The 25,123-nt window shown below is 36.9% G+C and overlaps 1 protein-coding gene across 10 annotated transcripts; it reads right to left on the minus strand.

Moving 5' to 3' along the window:
* Positions 1-1,368: 1,368 nt before the first annotated feature.
* LOC125269572 (NLR family CARD domain-containing protein 3-like) lies at positions 1,369-24,822 on the minus strand. Of its 10 annotated transcripts, none has more exons than XM_048192476.1 (7): positions 24,676-24,822; positions 8,494-8,687; positions 4,657-6,648; positions 4,053-4,226; positions 3,403-3,576; positions 3,192-3,238; positions 1,369-3,107 (listed from the first exon to the last, which is right to left on the minus strand). In XM_048192476.1, exons 2-7 carry the CDS (start codon positions 8,637-8,639, stop codon positions 2,584-2,586), a joined length of 3,057 nt encoding a protein of 1,018 aa, XP_048048433.1. In that variant the 5' UTR covers positions 8,640-8,687; positions 24,676-24,822; the 3' UTR covers positions 1,369-2,583. The 10 variants fall into 10 exon arrangements, with proteins under 10 accessions (XP_048048433.1, XP_048048434.1, XP_048048436.1 ...); XM_048192477.1 differs by having other exon boundaries at positions 8,494-8,785; positions 24,676-24,813; XM_048192479.1 differs by having other exon boundaries at positions 8,494-8,698; positions 24,676-24,809.
* Positions 24,823-25,123: the final 301 nt, after the last annotated feature.

The raw sequence follows: 25,123 nt of genomic DNA on the forward strand, positions 1-25,123 counted from the left end.
GCTTTAAATAAATTCATCATTTTGGCTTGATATTTGTATGTTGTTTATAATGAATGCCACTATTGCCTAATTTGTGTTTTATTTAAATTGACAGCTACTTATTTTTCATTCTTGTTCTGTCCTGAAAACCGTTAATCGTGAAAAGAATTAGTGAGGGGAAAATAGCATAGGCTATAAGTTTATAGTGTTTATAAGGTTTTAAATGTTTCGTTTTATTTACCAGAATAATATTCATATAATTTAATTGTTTGCAATTACGAGGTTAGCCGGTGTTTTTGGGGTAAGATACATGTATTTTTCATGAGATTACTTCCTCTTCTTGAATTTTTAGGGGTATAATATTTAAATAATGATTGTTTTCAGCCGGCACTTTTATCACCGTACGATCATACGATTGGATTGGCGCCATACTAATGTTTCAATTTCCACCGGTGACTAGCCTACTCTACAGGTATATGGACGTTCAAGTCCATTTACTAAGAATTTAGAACTACATTACATTATCATATATTATGTCATATAAATAGTATAAAAACAAAATAACAGAACAATTTACTTGCCTCAAACAACTCATTATTAGTATTATAGGCTAATTATTGTTGTTTTTGTTGTTATATTTAATTTATTGCCACTTTAATAAGTGAATTATATTTTCAGAAAACTGAACACATTTAACGTCACCAGGCTTTTGTTTGTGCTTAATGGATAAAACAACGGAGCTGCGCACTCAGGTTTTACATGCTGTAAATTTTATCTCCCACAAAATGGCGCTGTTTTCGACAGCCTGTTTTTAAACATTAACTATCTATAATGTCATTTTACATTTTACAGCGACCAAACTAAACTAACCCATCAGATTTCTTTTCACCCATATCCCCACGCCCACCCATGCATGCACATACACACATTTGACTTTACAACACACAAACACACACCTTTATTTATTCTCATTCTCTCTTGCTCTTTTAATATGTCATGAGATATGTCAAATAGATTTTAATAATCAATTTAAAAGTTATGTAAAAAATAAAAATGGCATAATTTAGTGCCTTCTCATGGTACACACAGTGGGTACAGCCGTACAGCGGCAGACACCACTGACCCTCATGTCGTTCCACACCTGTAAGACCTTTGTTCATCTTCAGAACACAAATTAAGATATTTGTGATGAAATCCGATGGCTCAATTTTTGCTCTGAGAGTATTTCACAAAGCATTTTAATCTCCTAAATCTGTGAAACATTTCTAGTCAAGAGGACTCCTGAGTCACTAAAACCAAATCACAAACAATCATAAAATGGTTGCTGCCGGCAATCCACTTCAACATTCTGCCCAAATACATTATACACCATTGAGAGAATAGAGCCTATTTTGGTTTATGGACTTTAATCTGCGATGACATAACATAAAGGTTCATTTATGTACAGGCAAAATGTATTGAATGATGGAGAATAAAACATTGTGGTCAAGTTGAAAATGATATCCTATCGACCCAAGTTTGAATTCCAGCTTGTGGACCTTTCCTGATCACCAGTGTGGGCGGTGTCAGATGTTCGATTACGATTGACTTATTTAATGCAAAAAAATGCCGGAAGCATGTGAAATTGAGTCATAACGTAATTTACGTCAAGCAGTTAGATGATCTTAAAAGTCCATGCTGATTATATCAGAGATGGCAGAGAGGATTATTCATTTCAGTGTTTCGCTTTAAAACACGAACTCTGTCATATTGTATCATTGTATCTGAAGAGTACGAGCCCTCCCGCATCGCACTGTTCCTGTCTGAATGGAACGTCAAAACATCCCACTGCTGTATGGCCAGCTGTATGTTTCTTGGCTGGATAAAGCAAACCAGCTTCTTGCTATGAAAGTTTTGATGGATGAGAAATTGCAATCAAAGTAAAGATGATTGCGGTGACGTACAGAAGCACATGTGAGTCCTTTGATGGGCTAACAAATCATGTATGAGCACTCTAGATGCACTGATCTCACATTGTATTTATTCACAGACACATTTCAGTACATTCACATTGTTTTCACACACATTCAGGATAATGTTTGGATTTGTCCTCTGTATGTTGCTGTGTACTTATATATGCAGGTCAAGGTGGTTGGTTTAGTTTTTCTGGCATCTCCATATGTGGTCCTGTTCAGTATCACAACTTGACTTGTTTATAATGTAAACAAGCTCTTTGCTGTTGCACATACTATACACTGTGAATTCTGAAACTTTTTTTGGCTGTGATTTTTTTTTTATGGGTTCTCTGGTGTACATAAATGTATGAATTATATGAGATCATATCATTTGGTTATTTGGTGTCCTTTTGGAAAGACGTCTAAATTTACCTTGAAAAAAGCTGAAAAATACAGTTTTGTGAAAATCACACTTCAATTTGATGGTTTACTTTGCTGGATATAGGCAATGATGGCAAAATATACAAAATAATATACAAAACAAGATAAATGGTGTACGCTTAATTTCACGACAAGTGTGCAATTAATCACGATTAATCGCGATTAAGAGTGCGCGATTAATCTATTGGCAGCCCTAATATATATTATATATATCATGAAGGTCTTCGTTTTAACATAAAGAAACTGAAGAATCTGGATAAAGCCTAAATCCAGCATAGAGGGGCTCATTAAATTCGGAGTGGAATGTGTGTAAGTGAATAAGTCTGTGTGTGTCAGAGACACTGTAGAAGGACAGCTTGCCGGCTTTCCAGTCAAGATACACTCCTACTCTGTTAGAGGGGGGAGAAGGGGCAGTTAAGTTGGTTCTCTTATTACTGTGCCAGGCAGAGTATTTGTTATCAAAGCAGACTAGACTCCAGGACATTTCATTGAGGCCAAACCTACAGTCACTTCCTGATCTTCCGATTCCCTTATATGTCACTGACAATCCAGCTCCCCTTGCACTCCATTCAGCCTCCCAGTAATAGCGTTCAGATAGACGCTCTCTACACAAAACTTGTTCAAAGCAGTCAAATCTCTCTGGATGATCAGGATAAGGCAGCTTCTCTTCCACCCGTGTCACCTTTCTGTTCCCCTCAGACAGAGAAAGATGACTGTTTGCAGTGTTTGCATCCAGTGTAAGATCACAGGTATCTGCACACAAGGAGAGAGATTTTAATGCTATCTCTTATAATCTATGACAACCTTGTGTGTGTGTAAACCAACAAAAAGACCTACATTTTTGTAGTCCTGGTGTGATTCTGAAATGTTCTCCATGGTCCAAACTAGAAAGAACACATACAATATTACATTTGTGTAATACATTTGTGCGATACGTTTGAATTGAAATGTGACAACTGGGAGTCAGTTCAGCATGACCAAATATAGTAAGATATTTTGCATAAATTAGTTTCTATAAAACACACCATATCATCGCTTTGCCACATACTTGAGTATCTCCAGTTTGCAGTTTGAATGGTTCTGTCTCTCAGAGAGTAGCTTGACCCCTGAAACTCCTGGGTGATTGTAGCTCAGATCCAGCTCTCTCAGGTGTGAGGGGTTTGAAGTCAGAGCTGAAGCCAGATAAGAACAGCCTTCCTGTGTCACCATACAGCCAGATAATCTTTAAAGACATCAAGATGAGGTTATCATGATTGGTTAGTGCAGATATAATTCTCTTGGCAAGGTGAGAATGTGTTCAGTTATGCTTGGATGACAGTGTGTGTTTGGTAAATTGGAAAATCTACCAAGTCCCTTTGTAGTCCAAATAGAAAGTAAAACATACTTAAAACTCAACATTAACAGTTAACATGAGACTAAATTTGCAACAATTTCTAGAAACATGTAGCTGATTTCAGATGTGACAGCTCATAATTAGTATTGTTAGGAAAGTTTGGGCAAGATGAGACTACCAATGCCTTAGTCTTTCAATGCTATGTTTTGTGTATTGTTTCATTGTATGTGAATTTAGAAATAAGTGAACATGAGAGTTATAACAATATATGTTTAAAAGCAGAACCTATATAATTACAGACCAATCATAGGAATATTTTAACTTCCGATTTTGATTTAATCTTAATTTAATAAAAAGATTAATACCTCAGTATCCGCAGCTGACAGTTTGGACTCTTCAGTCCAGTAGAGAGCAGCTTCACTCCTGAATCCTGTAGGTCATTGTTACTCAGATCCAGCTCTATCAGGGGAGAGTCTGATGATTGTAGAGCTGAGGCCACAATTTCACAGGACTGAACAGTAACTTTGCAGTCAGAAAGACTAAAAGATATTTAAAAAAAAAAACATACTGGGATCAGCATGACTCTTCTTCAGTGAACCCAAGACAGGCTATGTTACAACTCTCCTTGTCTTGCTTCACTGGCTGCCAGAAGGTGCCTGCATCAAGTTCAAGTCAGTGATGATGGTATATCTTCAAGAAAAATTGACAACTTTTCCATTCCAACACTTAACTGTTAATTTACTTCTCATACAAAAACACTTTCACTGTTTGTCTTTACGGCATCCCTGTCTTAGCTTGTACTTTTCTAAGTGATTTTGAAACGGTTATGCAGAACTTCTCATGTTACTGAAAAGCAAACTACTTGCACCAAACCTTTTGTTAAGCAATATAGTATCTCAAGATTCAAGTGTCACGTTATTAATTGGATTGACACCACAGAATTTGACTCTCATAGGAATTTGTACTCACAGAGCTTTTCTGCAGTTTCTCACAGCTGGTATCAGTCTTCTTCTACCCTCATCTGATGTGTTGTATTTCTTAAGGTCCAGCTCATCCACCGTCTCCTCTGATATCTGAAGTATGTAGGCTATTGCTGAGCAGTGTGCAGCAGAGAGTTCATTTTCTGAGTGTTTCTCTGATTTCAGAAACTCCTGAATCTCTCTGTGCAAAGTCTGATCATTCATTTCAAGCAGACAGAGGAACAGATTGATGGATCTTTCAGCAGAGAGTGTGTTTTTCCATTCTTTAATTCTGTCTTTAATGTAGTTTATGGTTTCCTTGATGCTCTCTGAGCTGTTCTCTGTGTGTGTCAGTAGCCCCTGTAAGAGTCTCTGATTGGACTCCAGTGAGACGCCCAGCAGAAATCGGAGGAAAAGATCCATGCGTCCATTCTCACTCTTTAGAGTTTTATCCAGTACTCCTTTATGCAAATTATGAAGTAAATCAAAAACTTTCAAAGCATCAGAAGTGTTATTTACATAGCAGTAAAAGACATAAAAGGCTGCAAGAAACTCCTGAAAACTCAGATGTATGAAGCTGTAGACTTTTCTCTGATAAATCACATATTCTTCTTTAAAGATCTCAGTGCAAATCCCAGAATACACTGAGGCCTCAGTGATATCTATGCCACACTCTCTCAGGTCCTCCTCATAAAACATTATATTTCCGTGCATCAGCTGTTTGAAAGCCACTTCAGCAAGTTTCACAATCACTTCCCTGTTTGACTGCAGGAGTTTCTGTGGATCACTCTCATCTCTCTCATCATACTTCTCATTTCTTATGTTTGTCTGAATAATCAAGAAATGTATGTACATTTCAGTCAGAGTTCTGGGGATTTCTGCACAGTGATCTTGTTTCATGATGTTTTGAAGCACAGTGGCAGAGATCCAACAAAACACTGGTATGTAACACATGATGTGGAGGCTTCTTGCTGCTTTAATGTGTGAGATGATTCTGCTGGCTTGATGCTGATCACTGATTCTCTTCCTGAAATATTCCTCCTTCTGAGGCTCATTGAATCCCTGAATCTCTGTCAGACGGTTGATGTATTTGGAGGGGATCTGATTGGCTGCTGCTGGTCTGGAGGTGATCCAGATGAGAGCAGAGGGAAGCAGATCCCCTTTTATGAGGCTTGACATCAACACACCCAATGATGACGTCTCAGTCATATCAGAAACTTTCTCACTGTCTGAAAACTTAAGTTTAATTTTGCTTTCATCCAAACCATCAAAGATGAACACAACTTTACATTGATCATATAACTTTGGGTCCAGATCTTGAAGTTCAGGTTGAAAGTCCAGCAGAAGTCTGTGAAGATTGAACTGCACATCTTTAATCAAGTTCAGCTCTCGAAACGGAAGCACAAACATGAAATCTACATCCTGATTGGATTTTTTCTCGGCCCAGTCTAGAATGAACTTCTGCACAGAGACGGTTTTTCCGATTCCAGCGATGCCTTTAGTTAGAACAGTCTTGATCTGGTCTTTCTTCATTCGTTTCTTCTTCTCATATCCTGGTTCAGGTAAGGGATGAAAAATGTCATTACAGTAGATTGGAGTGTCTTGTGAGTGTTGTGTTCTGGGTGTTTTCTCCATCTGTAAAACCTCATGTTCTTCATTCACTCCTTCTCTCTCTCCCTCTATGATGTAGAGCTGAGTGTAAATACTGTTCAGGAGGGTTTGATTCTCTTGTAGTTTGATTCCTTCAAATAAGCTCTCATACTTCCTTTTCATGCTGGTTTTGTGTTTCTCTTTGACTCTCTGCAAGACATCATCCACTAGTTTGGGTGAATCCTGCTCCAGATCTCCAATCTCCTCAACCAGTGTGTGCAGGGCTGGCTCGGAGTAGTGCTGCCTGATGTGGGTCTGGGAGTAGAACGCAGCGCAGGTCAGACAGGACTTCACAGCTCTAGGCTTCCTCTCACAGCAAGCAGCACAGAGCACATCGGCTGCTGTAGTGGAGCTGTGAGCAGAACCAGCATTTTTATCATCCCAAAAAAGAAGAAAGAAAAACAACCCCACTCACTTTACATCTCACTGGCACACACACTACAGTAATGCATTGTCATCTCAAATTAATAAAAAAAATAAAAAATAAGAACGTGCTAACTGACTTTTTATTTTGTCTAAAGCAGAAAAAAGAGCAGCCTTATTACCTTTTTTATAATTAAGTGCTGATAATCATGATTAATTGCACCTAACAAGATTAATCACAGAAACTGTTCCATTATTATTATTATTATTATTATTATTATTATTACTGTTTTCACACCTCTAGTCTTACCTCAAATTACAGGTTTCCACTTCATCACTAAAGACAGGAGGTTTGATCATGGAGATACTACTCTTCATAGAGACACAGCTAGAGACTGATGTCAATTTAGACAGTTTTGCCAACTTGTTTGATCAAGTCTTTGAACAGAATCGACTCAAAAGAGTGATTCATTTGTGAATGGGGCATCGTTCATGAAAAAAGAGACAGCGTGCTTGGAATAAACTACGCATTTCTTAACATGTACAGTATTGCGTTAAAAAAAAAGTAACGAGAGGAACATTGCCCAATGTAGCGAAGTAAAAGTACAGATTTTTCATTAGAAATGTACTCAAGTTAAAGTAAAAGTACCCACATTTAAATCTACTCCAAAAAGTACAAATTTTCAAAAAATGTACTCAAGTAAATGTAAAAGTAAATTCGTTACTACCCACCTCTGCTTATATTGTAATAAATAAAGTTATGCCACCAAATATTTTAGATACCAGAGAAATTTAACAATTCTCAATTCCATTTGAGACCACAGCTAAAACTAAAGCTATAATATAAATTTCAAAGATTAAAGACAAGTAAACAGTTATTAATAAAAAGAACAAAGATTAAACTACATGCAATATGCCTAGCACAAATAAATAAATACAATAGAACAAAGATACAAATTAAATAATGTGCTTTTAAGGTTTTTCAGGTAGCCTAGGTCTAAAAGTAGTTTTCAGGTACAGAAATTGATTCAAGTAATCAAATGCAAAATAACACTGCATATATTCTTCACTGTACAAAATTAAATACAGGTTAATCCTTAATAAAGTTACAAAATGTTACTCAGTGAAGAGCATGGAGTGATTTTCTCTTTGTCTTTTGTAGTTTGATTAACATTAAAACACAGACAGCTGCAGGAATATTTGGTTGCTGTCACTTTAAGACTAATGCACAGATACAATAATAATACACATGCGTTCTTTCTCTACTGCTTACCATAACCGTAACCTACTGCGTTTACCTAGATACTCGCAAAGGCGGGCATTTTGAGATCAATTCTGTGAATTTGTTCTTTTAGGTGCAAGGAGAGATGAAAGAAAATGTATTTTATTATTTGCATGCTGTCTGAGACATGCAGCTGTTTGTGCTGCGCACACAGCGTGTGCAAGTTCTCTTTCACTTGAATGCTTAAATTGGCAAGGCTTGAAAAAGGACCTGTATCCGCCATGTTTAGAACTGAATGAATGACACTGTCCCCGCTGTAACATCACACAAGGTAAATAAGAGGATGACATCTAGTGGAGAAGACTAGTAATATATTAATGTCTATCAGATATTATGTTACATTTTTCCGGAAATAAATATGGAAAAAATAGATTTGTGGCTTTTGAGAATCGATATTGAATCGACCACATTTTAAAAAACGATTCATTGAAAAATGTTTTTTTTATGTGCAAAGCTCCACCCCCAAATCTACAATTCTCCAGTTTATTTATCGCTTATTTTACATTTGAAGGCTGATTTTGTTAATATGAAGGGTATAAAGACATATCTTACCTAGAATTAGAGGTTCCCGCTCCATCACTAAAGACAGGAGGTTTGATCATAGAGCTGTTACTCTTCATAGACACACAGCTAGAGCCTGGAGATGCTGCTGTCTGGATCTGAACAGCATCCTCCTCTCTCTCCTCACAGCGACTCATTTTAGAGGCAGTGCCCTGCTCTACTCTTTCCCTGGCATGTCAGTGAATCTAAAATGGAGCTCAAAGTAAGGCATACATAAAACACAACTGACTTCCAGAACTAGTCACTTTCTGCTGGTCACTTGAAGTGAATAATAAAAATTTACCTGTAAAAAAACATAAATAAGATAATTTGAGAAATTTGTGAGGGGACCATAAAGAAAATATACACAAATAATTTATTAAATTGCATGTTTATCAAATACAGTGCAGTGCAGATGCAGTACATGCAATTATCTTTAAATTTAAGTATTTACTATTTACTGATTTGAACGGGAGATTATTGACTCATTAAATTCATGCGGCTTTGTTTACGTAAACACTTAACGTGCAAGCAATACTTATGACCAGCCCCCACATTCATCTGATTGGCACGCTGTTTAAAAACTGACATTGACTATTTGAACTCGACAAACTCTCCTAAAAATGCTGATTATAGGCCCTTTTCACATGACGTCATGCAACTTCCATTTTGACTCAAAGAGATGTATTCAAACTTAAGTCAGCATAGTGGAATACTAGTGCCACTCAAATGGAGTACACTCAATATCTGTATATTTGCCACAAATATAGTCAGAGGATGACTGCAGCCGCCTACTTTCATCTACATTCAAAGCGAGACATTTGGCAGATCTCAAATGAACTTACAGATCAACGAGATTTGCCTCTTGAAGTCAGGGCAGAAGTTGAAAATGGAGCACTGAAGTCGTACACTTTCTGCTTCCCATAGAGACTTCACACAGTGTTTGCTGTCTTTATAGCAGATGAAGCTGATAAGATGCATTTGTCAAACCTCCACATCCATCCATCATAAAAGTGTATTCCACACGGCTCTGGGGGGTTAATAAAGGCCTTCTGAAGCAAAGCGATGCGTTTGTGTAAAAACAATACCATAAGTTACAGTATGAAGTAAAATATCTAGTTTCTGCCAGACCGCCTTTCCTATTCAAGTTACGCTAGCTTTTTCCGTAAGTTGAATAGGGAAGGCGTAGGACATAGCGTAAGCCTTTTGAACTGCTAGAGTTTTTACTCTAAAGCTATATATTTTACTGACCGATTGTATTCCATATTTCCATTTTCTTTAAAGTATCCTTGAAAAGGGGGTTTGACTTGTCAGACAATGAAGGCCTTTTCTGGACCTCAGTGATGACAATGGGAGTGATGTCTCGCGCTTATACTTCAATAGCCCTATTCGGACAGGATTAGTTTTACATGGGGAGGTGGAGTAAAGTAATTTTATCTCAGGACGTCTGTAATATTAATTGGCCAATTCGCACGGGACAAGACATCGCAGTAAAACTAGCAGAAGTGTGGAGGGGTAACTCGATTTACGCACCCCCGTCACCTCCCTGTCGTCATGTGGGTATACGTTGCTTTCTGATACCATGTGCACAAACACATATAATCTAACTATATAAACTATATATAACTGTTAGGTCCGGTCAAATGACTTATTAATTAAATTCTGATTGGATTATGATGGTAATAGGCACTTAGCTAAAGATAAAATTAGTTTTGTGTCTCTGAAGTGCTTCAATCTTCTTTTTGCTCTGAAAGGTATGTAGAAAATACTTGAGGTTTGCAACAGACTTGTCCCACCACCTACAACACAAATGAATGTTTCTTCAAGTGCTTCCATGCTTGAAAAAATGCACAGAAAACTACTTTTAAACAGGAAATGACAGAATTTTACCGTACATATTTACAGCGGGTCTATTCGGACTGGATTAGTATTACCTGAGGTAATTTTTCCCGAGTAATGATTACCGAGATGGCACATTCGGACGGGACTAAAATCACAGAGAAGCTCTGGTAATAATTACTTTACCCCCACCTCCCCATGTAACACTAATCCCGTCCGAACAGGGCTTATGAGTGCGAGACATCACTTCCGTCATCAGAGCGCGATCAGACCTTACTAACGAGTGCTGAATGCAGTTGGACATAGTGGTGTATTAGAGGTAAAAAATTATATAAATACTGTTCGGTTTCTCACACAAACCGATCGTTTCGTGTCTTAGGACATTAATGTGTCGTCACGAGCCGCAGGGTTTAATTTGGACTTGTCTATGCAAGTTTTATTTACTCTTGTAGTAGAAGTTCCCATCCACTCGCATTATTTGACTGACAGACGGCAGCGGTTGCAGCTAAAAATCATCATTTGTGTTCAACTGAAGAAACAATGTCACCTACATCTTGGATGCCCTGGGGGTAAGCAGATAAACATCAAATTTTCATTTTTGGGTGAACTATCCCTTTAAATGCGTGAGCCCTTGAATGTGAATGGATTCTGATTGCTTGTCAGTGTTTTATCATTCAACAGCTGGAAAAAAATAATTCTGAAGGTGATCCCAATGATATTGTTCCTCTATATCATTATCGTTATAGCTGTGGTGTGGACTCTTCTATTCTTTTTTCAATTTTTAGAAGCATATCTTTATTGTTATCTTTATAGTTATTTTCCTTTTTTTTGACCGGCCTTTATTCGTAACTTATACCTTTTATATTTCAAGTTGTTACTGCATTTTCCAGAGAAGTCTCTGGTGCTGCTTTTTAGGTTGAAGTTAAAGGTGCTAAAGAGGATATTTTGTTTTATACATTTTTGCAATATTACTTGAAACTGTCTTTACTAACTGATAAAAGACTATTTATTAGGTGCACTGAAAGGAATAATATTAATATACATCATCTGTGCACGAGGTAGGGCCTTAAAAACATCAGCCAATCGTTTACGCGATTGGCCCTCTGGCTTGTCAATCACTGCCGTGACGTTCCTTGTGAGAGACGAGCGCGGCTGCGCGCTCCAGTAACTTTCCACACTCCACAGGCGCCGCATGCAATGTTTTTGTCAGGAGACAGGAGTAACAACTGCAGATTATGAGTTACCTGCGGTGAGTCCGACATAATGAATCCACTAACACGACACAGCGAATGCCGGTGGTAAACACTCGTGTTTTGGGAGGCGTTCCTTTGAAGTGAGCTGTGAAGGAGGGGGGCTGTTCTTACGCATGCGCTCATTTCAAAAACTCAGTAACAGTCTTTAGTTTCTCAGTCGACGAAAAAATCCTCTCTATCACCTTTAACTGACGTCATTGTGAAAAGGGTCTATTGTGTAAAAAGTAGGGATGCCACCAACTAAAGATTTATCTATTTGACTAATAGTTGCTCATTAAAGCCAACAGTCGACTAATCACACATTTATATTAATTTAATTACTTAACTATATACTGGGGGGGGGGGATTCTAAACCATAATGAGCCTTTAATATAGATATACAGTACATAGGCCTAATATATAGCTTATTCTGCATTCAAGCGCATGCATAAAGGTGCTGACAAAAGTAATGATTATGAATGTTTCGGGTAAAAAAATAGCAAGGAGACATTTTAGTTATTTATGCAAATGCAAGTGACCTCCCCGGCCGCACTGGCTCCATGTCATGCTGTAAGCGCTCTATACTTCAGCTTCCTCACTCCGCACAAACACTTGGACATGCACCTAATAATAGCACACATGTATCTAGGTTAACGTTAAAGTGAGCAGCCATGTAAAGTTACTACTACATTTCAAATGCTAAGCCAGATTTAAGGTCGATGGATGAAAGGCGAACGTTTGTATTTTCCTGCCCGACATACTGTAACAAGAACTCGATCTGTCCCTCACGGACAGTGTGACTTTCCACTTCCTGTGGACTAACAGATTTTGGTCGACTAAAGGCGATTTTACACCGGACGAGAAGCGCAGCACAGCATCTAGGGCAACTAACAGGTATCACACCAGACGAGAAGCGTCTCGCCACAGCCTGCAGTGGACGTCCAACCCGGCCCACATTCAAGTGTGACATCAGAAGCCAGGCCGCCCTGCAGCCGATTTTATTGGTCATGTCAATCACAGTATTAAAGCTTATTGCCTTGAAGGAGTGGATTCTGGAATCCACTGCCGCTTCAATATATATATTTTGAGTTATTAATCAACATTTATCTTTCTGTTAAATTATTTGAATGACTTCTTCAATGTATGTTAAAGCATTTCTTTTCCTTTTCAAACACTAGAAAATAATTTTGAATATTGTCTGTACCTCTTACTAAGAGAAAAGAACATGTTATCAGTATGTTTTGGGAGAGTTTCCTGCTCAGAGCAGATCTCAGATCAACTTCAGCCTTGAAGAAGCAGTGAATCATGTGTATCTGTGTGTGCACTAAGTGTTCTGCGCAGGTCCCTTTGTACTGGACAACTGGCACAGTGCTTGAGACCAGCAGACACCATGTCATGACCCCAAAAGGACATCCAGAGTCCCCTCATCAGCACTGTGACGAAGGGAGATATGCTTCTGACTATCTGTCCACGTGTGGAAGATTACCAAATCTGTCTATTTTCCTTAGCCAATCAGAATCATTCAACCTGAAGTAATGATGTAGTTAGTTGACTCTGTTAGAGTATAATTGTTGTGGAAATGTGAATGTACACAGAGCGGCCTACAAACACCTTGTGAGACCTGAAGCTGGCTTCTGCTGAGGAAACTGCAAACTATTCTTCATTAAATTTTTCTTCAATTTATTAATTTTTTTAAACTTTGACTCCGGGTATTTATTCATCATATCTGGTCTCAAGGGTCTTAACTGTAAAATTCCCCTACAGCCTACACCAAACACTGATCCCTAAACCTACCCGTCACTGTAAACTTAAATGAAATTAGCTGCATTAGCTAAAAATTAGGTACTATTTCTGGTGAGGTGCTTTGGGGGGGAAATTATGCTTATCCTCATTAACTTTGAACATCGAGAAGACTTAAGCAAATTATAAAGAATTGGGTGAGAGTTATTATATATGTCTTTTTTTACAGACCGCTTTGAAAGCAACCTAAAACCAACCCTTATGCCTGAAACACACCTAAAACACTCTGAAACACTCAAAACCCACCATTGTGCTTAAAAACCCTTTCAGTCGGAAACCTGCACACAACAAACAGGGGTTTGGGAGTCACCATATAGATATATCATGTCACGGGATGAACGAACGACTCAGATCGGGAGGTGAGGTAAACTAACAACAGACTGCTAAACTGAACTAACAGACCCAGTAAAGCATTGAATGAATCATTTCTGTTTCTCATTATTTGGCCTTGCATTGCAGTTTTTTTTCTTGTTCTAAATGTGATAAACGTCACGTAAGTTGATATGTTGGGGAATTTGGCTTTTATCATGTAACATTTTAATTATATTCTGCTGAAATGAACGAAATGACTTGGAAAAAAAAAGATTTATTTGCATTGATGAACGAGATTCAAACGTCACACTTGGATGTGGGCGGAGTTGGCCTACTTGCACCAGACGCACAGATTCTATTGCCAGTGTGATCAGCTATATTGTTATGTTTAGGGACTGATGCAAAAGCCAGAGATAATGAGATCCAGGCAGTCCAGCAATGATTATGTCAGAGATCAAATTTGAATAAGGAATAACACATTTATTAATTAAATATTATAGAGACAAACAAATTAATTAAGTAATTAATAGAGTATTGTATCTAACAGATGAAGATGAAGATCAGAATATAGAGAAAGAAGGAACAAAATTAAGACATTTGCAGAATGAAATGAGAGATAGAAGAGAAGAAGCAGAAGCAGAAGATGCAATAGAGATGCGAGAAGCAAAAAAAGCAAAGAAAAAGCTAAAGTATCAAAAACCCAGTCTGTTTTATACCATATTCATAGGAAAACTTACATCCCACTCAAACTTATGTTTTGGTCTGATAAGAAAAGGTCAAACAGATTTATGCATTATGTCATAGACTGGTCAAATGTCAAAAATAGATGAAAATAGATATGTTTTGACACCCTTAAGAGGGAATTTTGCAGATCTTACATTATCTCATTTCTGCAGAAATGGAAACGTACATATTTTCATTTTATCTAATTTCTGCAGAAATTATAACGTACATATTTTGATATAAAGGTACAAGATCAAATGAGCAACTAATTCTGAAAACATCATCACTTCTGCAGTGCTCGTCCGATATCTAACCACAATCGTGTCACCATGACCTGTCACACTGGAACACTTGAAGAACTATTGAATATAGCAAACATACATACTCTTAAGATAAAAGAAGAATAACCATAAAGAAGTACATTAAAGAGTAAATACTTGAAAATATGATGAGGATTAATATATGGAGTAGGAGTACATGAATATATGAAATCAAAAGTAATATTGATCAATCATAACGTGAAATATGAATAAAATGCATGAATATGAATACTGATCATTTTGGATCCACCAAGGACATTCTGAAATGTTTTGGAAAGGAAAATAAGGGACAGAATAAGGGACACTCAAAATATTTGTACTGTACCACACAGTGTATGTCATTTCAGTATCTGCAGTTAAATATGTGTATAAAAGATGTATAAAAGGTTCTCAGACATAAACACATTTGGGTAATTTCGTGTCAAAATCAACCAAATTTCAGAAATGTTCAGAAAATTTCAGATTACAGGGGGGTAAAATGACTTTAGAACAACATCATTATTTTATTTTTACGAAGAGACTGGTATGCCTGTTAGTTAAATCTGTTGACTAGGGCTGCAACAACTATTCGATAAAATCGATACTAATCGATTAAGAAAATCATCGACAATGATTCTCATTATCCATTAGTTGGGTCTGCCCATCGTGCACGGGAGACTTCTGCCAGTCACGTCAAATTACAGCACTGAATAACACATTTCTATAGACAAAAAATGCATCTAAAAATAGTGGAGGAAACAGAGTGAGCAGCTGCAGGAAAGGTGCGAGATCAAAGCTGATCAAAACATGAGAAGTCTTTATTTTAAGCTAATGCATTAGCGTAATGGTCCTGTCAGGTGCTCTGACAGATGCATGTGCGTCCTCAGCGCAAAACGATCATTCTACCTCTATATCCTTATCTGTAAATGTTATAAATTCACACAAGCATTTCCATTTTGCAGAAAGGCTCGTCCTGACAGTCTGCGTTAAACTTCAAACTTTACTGAACGAGCGCCGGCGCACACACCTGAGTCAGACAGACGAACGCGGGAGAGAGAGAGACAATTAATATTCAGTGCAAAAATATTCATTTTGCTGAATATCTGTTGTTTGAAGTTAAATTTAGATTTAAAAATCAACATGTCATTCAAGTATTTTCTGAGAGTAGTAACTGTAAAAGGAGAACAACATTTAATTGAATATAAATGTAAGACGTTTCTTATAGCCTATTTACAGGATAAATAAATGAGAGTAAGAGGTGATTGTGTCCAGAGTGAATGTGTGTGTTCCTGCTGAACATTTATCCTGACTGTTACACTGAGTTTGTGTTTTTCTTTATTATCTTTATTACTATCTTCATTTTTAATGTAGAGATTTACACTATATTCACTATATACAGTGCTAAAGTTATTAGACATCTGATACCCAATGTAAGGTTTGTGCCACAGGTCAGGGCAGCCTAAATCATTTTTCATGTTTCTGTAATGTTTAATCCACCAGTATGAGTAAGCTCTTTAGTTTCAGCAGTATTTCTAAAGCTGCAATATATTTATTGTTGTTATTCATGAATTTTTGATTTTACTGTTTTACAAGAAAGCAGGAAAAAGTAAAACACTTCAGACATTTCAGATGCCCAATTACAGTCAATAACAACATTTTTGGGATATTATGTGTGAATATTATTTAGAAACTATTTAGTTGTTTCAGTTTGTAATTTTTCTAATAAATGGCAATACCATTTTTCGCTTTAAGCAAGTTTTTGATCCTAAAAATCCTAAAATATTTGTGTTCTCTCTTTATTATGACAGGTAGTGTAATAAATGACTGTATGTTTTCAGAGCGTTCAATTGGCACATTTGTTTGAAGTACATTGGACAGGATGTGCTATACAGTGTTTTTTTGTCAAAATAAAAATAAACAAAATTAGGATTTTTGTCCAATTAATCGGAAAAATAATCGGCAAACTAATTGATTATCAAAATAATTGTTAGTTGTAGCCCTACTGTTGACTTTATCAATCTTTGTTGCATTATGCCAACAGTTCAAAAATTGTGTTTTTCGCCCAAAGTTTGCATTTCTGTAACTTAATATCCTTTTAGATTCTAATTCTTAATAAACTTAAAATTTTTCTTTAATTTTTGTTTAATATCCAGAGATTGGGATCTCAATGCGCCTCCATGAGTAAACTGGTACACATTTTCAATGGTCGCACATTTTTCTGAAGAATGATAAATGAACGCATATGTTTGCGAATTTGTCTTAAAGGAATGATTAATTGTCAATTTAGAGCCTGAGAATACAGGACAAACTGTGTTCCGTATGCCTTTCATATGGAACGCTTCATTGATGCCTTAAATATGAGACGATTCTGTATTATACTGAACGGTTGGCAACCCTATGTACACCTGAATTAATTTAGAATCTCACCTGAAAATCCATTTACATCAATAATCTTCCACCACAGTGATCTCCGTATTTTGTCTTTAAAGGAGTTTTTTAATGAAAATAAGACTTTTCCCGTGTTTCTTGTATAGTTGGGTCTCTGGTGCATCTACCAGCACAGGAAATTTGAAAAATATGAAAGCAAATCAGTAGCAAAACTCGAGAGGTTGCTGATTTGAATGTGAGAACTTGTAGTATTAATATTTGTATTTGTAAACTGAAATTTACACTCACAGCCCTGATGTGAAAAGCTGAATGTTTCGATTTACATACGCAGACAACAATCAAAACACCCGTGTTACGAAGTTGTAGTTGCAGATTAATAGTTACAAATGTGTAAAATGGCATTCACATAAACAAAATAACAGACACAAATGTGTGAGACATATTTACTTTTGCACTTTACTTCAGTTTCGCTGTACAGCTTCAAGTCGGCGCTTACAACCTCTCAGTTCTGGCAGTACAAGTTCAATTCCCGGCGCTTGGACTTTTGCTACTCTTTTTGCGATATTCCTGTAGCAAAACTGACTTGAGCACTTGAAAGCAGAAGTGAGAGAGCAGAACGGGGATGGGGGATGAAGGCGTTTTATTGGTCAATGCCTGACCAATGAACAACGCCACCCAGTGCGACTTGGCATGCAGAAAGAAATAATTGCATATGTATGAGACAATATTTTCATTAACATATCATTAGTTTTAACAGGTTTTTATATTACAGTAAAAGAGTAGTAAAGTCATTTAATTGGGTGGCTGCTACATGGCCCACCAAAACGGCGCAATCTGCTCTATGTAATGATGTCATTGCACACAAAAACGTCCCATTTCATTGGCTGACTCCAACCAATAAACGACTTTACTACTCTTTTACTGTAATATAAAACTCAGTTAAAACTAATGATATTTTAATGAAAACAGGGATTTTAACTCAGGGAACAGAACCCCCCCCACCCTCTTTTTTTTTTTTTACATGGTCTCTGAGCAGCTTTGTCCCAAAATGTGCGTATTGTTTTCAGAGAAACATGTGATTAACGAAAAACAAAGCCTCACATTGTTTACAGTCACATGAATGCTACACTTTGCGTGTCAGAATGTTTGAACCCAGACCACTACTATATGAAAGTTCAAGTCCATTTACTAAACATTTTAAATATATAAGCCTGTAGCCTATATTACATCATCATATGTTCTGTCATAGGCTACAATAAAATAACAGCACAATACTTGCATCAAACAACTCAGTAGGCTATGTATTATTAGTAATTATTATTCTTTTTGTTGATCCATTTCATTTGTTGCCAAACTCTAAGATGTGAATTATATTACTGAAATAAACACATTTAGCGTCGTCAGGCTTTTATTTGTGTTTAATGGATAAAACAACGGAGCTGCGCACTCAGGTTTATGGCTGCTGTAAATTTACCTGCCACAGGATGGCACTGTTTGACACTTTTGATGCTTTGAAACCTTTCCCGAAATGTTTAAAGAAAAGCTTCAAACATTTAAGAGGCTTCATTTTTCCTTCCCTACTCAATGGTTTTAGGCCTTTTTGTAAATGTTTCAGTCTAATTTTACTGTTTTATTGAGCGTTTTCTCTTTTTGAGCCTGTTTTTTTTAAACATGAACCATCTGTAACATCATATCCAATCAGATTTCTTTTCACCCATATCCCCCACGCCCACCATGCACGCACATACACACAAACGCACACCTTTATTTATTCTCATTCTCTCTTGCTCTCTTACAGTTTTTCTCAATTGTTTACACACAAATATTGGTACTTGAGACACAATGACCACAGCATGTAACTCATGCACCAACCCCCTGAACCAATTCTGCTAAACTACAAGCACAATTCCTGCTTTACACTCACATTGCAGTTCTAAAACACACTTTTTTCAAAACACTACACACAATTCTCTGCATTTGGCACAATTTTCGGGCAGAAAAATCTCTTGTTTTCACAAGGAACACACTGCCATTCAAATATGCACACTGACTCATCACATGGGCAAACACCTGTCACACATTTTTACAATTAGCAAACAGAGCTTTAGCATAAAAGGGCAACAGGTGAGCTCTTCTGTTTTGGAGCAATGGATGCCAACAATGGAAACAGAGGCAGAGCAGCATAGTTTTTTTTTACTGTAACTGTATACAGTAAATTCTTCTGTTGTTTTGTACTGTATGTGCAACTTTGCGTTGGTTGGGATGTGCACTGTACATTGTTTTTGTTGGAAAAATAAAATATATTTGTTACCGTGTATTTGTGTGTTCTGACTATAAAAACTACTATTATATATATATATATATTATGTATATGTATGTATATGTATATGTATATATATATTAGGGCTGCACGATTTGGGGAAAATGTCATATTGCGATTATTGAGGTCAATATTGCGATTGCGATTTGCGATAGCGATATAATAAACAAATAGTATCATGAGTCATCTTGCTTGGTTCTCAATGAAAATACACACACAGATTACTGATAATGCTGAAATGTGTATTTCTCAACTCAAACTAGCAACAACAGCAAACAAATGCACAGCGTTTTCAAATTAAAATATTTTTATGAAATTAAATAACATCTTTGCATTACTGCAAACTTGTTATAATCCCATTTAAGATATTTGTTTCTTTACTAATCTGTAGTGTTTCAACGGATCACAAAACTCACGGTTCGGATCACAGCACGGTTATGACGTCACAGATCGGATCATTTTTCGGATCAGCACAAAAAAAATAAAAAAATTGGATGGGGGTAACTTAACTTTGCATTTATTACTTAGCCCACTTAAACTATTCTGATACCATAGCATAAACTGCTAGCCAAAATAATACATTATTAAAGGCAAGTGAACAGACTGTAAAAAGAACAAATACTGTACACCAATTACAACAAGCATAGATAAATACTACATAAAGTTACAAATAAAGTATAAGGTCTAACTGTAGTAGGCTATTAATTTTCATGCACAGAAATGTAATAATTAAATGTAAAATGACACTGTTCACTGTGTAAATTTAATATAGATTAATCTTTGTTAAAGCTGTGTTATGTTGTTTGATTTACATGACAGACAACAGCAGGTATTTATAGGTTGCTGTCACTTTAAGAGTAAGACATGCACGCACACATCGGACAGATATACATCCGAATTCTCACCTCGTTCAATTAAGACATAACTGAATGTGTTTACATGAATACTTGCTGAGAGGGGTATTTTGACTGACATAATGCGTGTATGTGACCATCCAAGTGCACTGAGGACGCGAAAGAGAAATCAATTTGGAGTTCGCGAGCTATAACGCGCCTCTCTCTCTCTGTGCGCGCGAGCCTTGTATGTATGTGCGTCATGTGCGCACCGATAACAGCGCTGCGTGCGATACCGAATTAAATCCTCTTTCCTCTTCAACCACTACTAATCTGGGTTTATAATCTTATAGCCAAAATATCGCCATATAACAGAGGTAGCGTTTTTTCTTGCCACCAGTTCAGTGACCGTTTGCTCCGCATCCATCTACCCGTTCACTGCGCTGCACACCGGAAAAGTCATGACCGTGCGCGCCACACATGCCACTGCCTAAACTGAAACTGACTGGTCTTCTTTTTATTAGCGGTGTATAAAATGGGCAAACAGCTCTCAGGTAATGGGTTGTTGTGTCCACACATGTATTTTTTTTATTTTTTTATTTATTTATTAACTTATTATTATTTTATTTCATAAAATCGCAGCATTTTGCGTCATATAATCGCACAAGCTTGACATCGCGATTGCGATTGCGATATGTTTAATCGTGCAGCTCTAATATATATATATATATATATATATATATGTATATATATATACTACAAATATTTTACAACACACTTATGTATGTACTGTCTGTAGTAAGTGTAACACTGAACCAAATAAAGACCAAAGTCATTATGATGAATGGAGAAGTGTTTTCCATTCATCATAGTGTTTTACATTGAGCACATCAGTGTTCAACTGGTTCTTATAAATGTCTATTCATATGATGGTTTGTGTGTGTCATTTGAAAACAAAATACCATTTTGAGAAGAAAGAACTTTGTTTTGAATGTAAAGTTTCATTTTGCAGGAGAATTGAGGGGTTTTGCCCATTGTGTGTGTGTTTTTTGATTTGTGTGTAGAGTTCTGAGAGTATGAGGCATGCTTTCAGAAAATGTGTGTAAACAATCAAGAAAAACTGTAATATGTAATGATAGATTTTAATAATCAATTAAATTTTTTTTTTTTAATTAATTAAATAAAAATAGCGCCCTCTCATGGTATACGCACAGTGCTACACTGGATGGCGTTGTTCATTGGTCAGGCATCGACCAATAAAACGGCTTCACCCCCCCCCCCCCAGCCGGTCTGCTCTCTCACGTCTGCTTTCAAGTGCTCAAGTCAGTTTTGCAACAGGAATATCACAAAAAGAGTAGCAAAAGTAGCGAAACTGAAGTAAAGTGCAAAAGTAAATATGTCTCACACATTTGTGTCTGTCATTTTGTTTATGTGAATGCCATTTTACACATTTGTAACTATTAATCTGCAACTATAACTTCATAACACGGGTGTTTTGAGTGTTGTCTGTGTGTGCAAATCAAAACATTCAGCTTTTCACATCAGGGCTGTGAGTGTAAATTTCAGTTTACAAATACAAATATTAATACTACAAGTTCTCACATTCAAATCAGCAACCTCTCGAGTTTTGCTACTGATTTACTTTCATAGAAAAAGGACAACCCAGTAACTTTGTTTTGGTTAGCCTTTCACTACAAGCCTGTGGAAAATCGAGCCATTCTGATTTTGTTTCTGAAATTGAAAACAAGATCATTTTGCTTATTTTTTGTTTTTCCTGAAAACAAGACAAAAATATTTACTTGTCTGGAAAATGCTTCTTGATTTAAGAATTTTTAGATATTTGGGCTGGAAACAAGACAAAAAATAGTAAGAATAGTATTTTTTTGCAGTGAAGACAGTTATGAAATCACCACAGGGAAACTTTGGGCTCAGGTTAGTGTATGGGGGAAAAATGGCAAAACAGAGCAAAATTAAAGATTAGAAAGGGCTACTTTAACAGTTTTCCTATGTTTACATTATTCAAGCTGTAAAACTATTAAAGTAAAACTAAATGTATCTTGCAGCACAGGGCAGAGTCCTGCACGGGTCCATTTTTGGAGACCCGCACCCGCCCGTACCCGCAAAGTTCAGCACCAGATCCGACCCGTCACCCGTGATAATATCAAAATTAAATCCGCACCCGCCCAGACCCGTTAATATTTGGCCCGTTACCCGACCCGTGCCCGCGATAATTCACACATGCTAAAATCACTCCAATTACAGTTTTTTTCAATTGCTAACAAGCGTTTAACAATACTTAAAGTACTTTTTCTAAACTCTTAACACAGCAACACACAAACATCACACAATTAGCCAAATAGTTAATTTTCTGCCCAAAACCATATTTTGTTATATAAACACAAACTCCACATTTCAAAATGCTAAAAACCTTTTTCAACACAAACTAACTCTATCAAAACACAGCAAACCTGATTCAAAATCGAGTCGTTCTGTCAAAACATAGCACTAGTTTCTGTCCAACATGAACATATAGTCAATCAAAGCACAGTGACTCTCAAAATACTAACAGGTGATGGCATTATGAAAACTGCATTACTGTCATGTTTCGGTTCAAACTGGAGAAAATATGAAATCCATTGTTTTTATAATTCAGTTTCCTTGTACTACAGTAATAATGCATGTAAGCCATTCTACAGTTTTGGTTGAGTGTTGAATGTGTGCATTCTTGGCAGCAGAAGTGAGTCATTATTTTATAGAATGTGCAGTAGAAAAAGAGAAGAAGAAGAAAGTAACAGAATTGCTCAGGGCAGATACGGGTCAGATGAGTCCCCTATGCAGAACTTCAGTGTTCCCCTTGGTTGAAATCTCTTTCTGGGGTTGGGTGTGTGGTGTTGATGGTGCCCATAGAGGTTGGGATGGTGTCCCCTTGGTAGTTAGTGCCCTACGCAGACCACATTTTCTGCATATATGAACAGTGGTAGTGGAATCGTTGTAGTAAAAGATTTACATGAAGCTTTTACTGAAATGAAAACATGAAATTGCTGCCATTGATCAACAACAAATCCAACATACATGGCCTTTGGTTACTGTTGAAGCTTTTTTCCACCACAGAATAAAAAAAAGTATAAAAGGTAATTGTGACTTTTTATCTCACAATTCAATTTTTTTATTTTTTTATTTTGCAATTGTGAATATACATCTCACAATTCTGACTTTTTCCCCTCTGAATTGTGATATGTAAACTATAGGAATTGAGTTTAAAAAGTCAGAATTGTGAGATAAAAAGACATAATTACCTTTTTTATTTTCTATTCATGGCAGAAATAAGCTTTCATATGTTCCACGTGTAAGTGAAAGACAGAGATGCACAGTCCTGCATTCTTCCTCCTCTCCCATACCTCTTCTTCTCCCTTGTCCTGATCCAACTTCTCCTTTCCTCCTTCATCTATTCCTCTCCCTTACCCAGATATTATTTTCTCTCTGCTCCTCTGTGTTGTTCTTCATCCACACTGAACAAATCTGATTCAAAGAGTCCTATTTTACTGTGTGTCCATGTAATGGAAAGAAGTTCAACCCCTGACTATGCTTCCAACTGAGATTGGAATCTGCTATTTCTCAACATTTCAATGATCTGGAGATGCAACGCTCGCTCCAATTAGGCTACGAGAAGCATCAACAAAAGTCGCACTGTCGCAGTGGTGGTGACGTGATGGGTCAAATTGTTGCGTATAATGGTAATTTAGACATACAAATATTGCGCATATTTTTCATCCGCGCTACTACCCGCCCGCAAGGAGTTAATTATCCGCCTGCATCCCCACCCGTGAATTTTAGGAATGTCACAATCCACCCGTTTTAGCCACTTTTATGCGGGTACCCGCGGGGACCCGACCCGTTGCAGGACTCTGGCACAGGGTGAAGTCAGTATGGCTCACATGCAAAATATACAACGGTAGTGAAATACATAGGAATAGTATTTAATTTATGATTTATTACAATTTATAGAAATAAAATATCTAAAAGGTGTGCATCCTACCTGACACTAACATGAACACTTCACAGTTGTCTTCGTGACTGCAAAATCATTCTCTTCAAATGATAAACGTGTACAATGTCTTATGTAACTAGAGCTGAATTTGATATCAAACGTCAATCCACATTTCTTCTTCTCGTCGACTAACTAGGCAGCCTTAGTACAAAGAGAACGAAATCGAAACGAGCAGACTATTATTATTATTATACTGTATATACAATTTAATCATGTACGTGCTCTGTGTTCATCGTTTAATCTCACATCGTCTCTGTCATTTATCGGTGCAGTAACCGAGCGATAGATGATCAACGACAGACTTGTTTCGTGTTGCATGACGCGAGTAGTTTCAGTTCAGTCGAGGTAAATGTTGTGCCAAAAACGTGATATTGTGTATGTTCCCCTGCTTATTACTTACTGAAGTTAAGTGTCGTATATCTTCGTCTTGAGATCCCTTCACATCCTCATGCTGGAAAGTGGCGTAGTCCTAAAAATCAGTTTTCAGCAAGAATGTCCTGCCACTGGCCGAGCAGCACCTGCCACTAATGCCGGAAGAAGGAGGAGATGCTTGTGACAGCAAGGCAAATTATGAAAACGAGATTATTGTGGTTTTACTAAATTATGATATTATAGTGCTTGTTTATAGAAATATAATATACATTTTTAATTTTTGCTTATTTTATATTTACAATTTTTTCAATTGCTAACATACTTTTGTCCATTCTGTAGTCACATTTTCAAAACTCTAAACACATTTAGCAGAACATCCGTCTGTTGTGACCACACCATTAACACAATTCATGTCGTTTTCACACAAAATGCAGTCAATTAACACATTTCTAAAAGGCTTACATTTTCTCTTCATA

This window comes from Megalobrama amblycephala, linkage group LG6, assembly GCF_018812025.1.
Source record: "Megalobrama amblycephala isolate DHTTF-2021 linkage group LG6, ASM1881202v1, whole genome shotgun sequence".
Classification (NCBI taxonomy): domain Eukaryota; kingdom Metazoa; phylum Chordata; class Actinopteri; order Cypriniformes; family Xenocyprididae; genus Megalobrama; species Megalobrama amblycephala.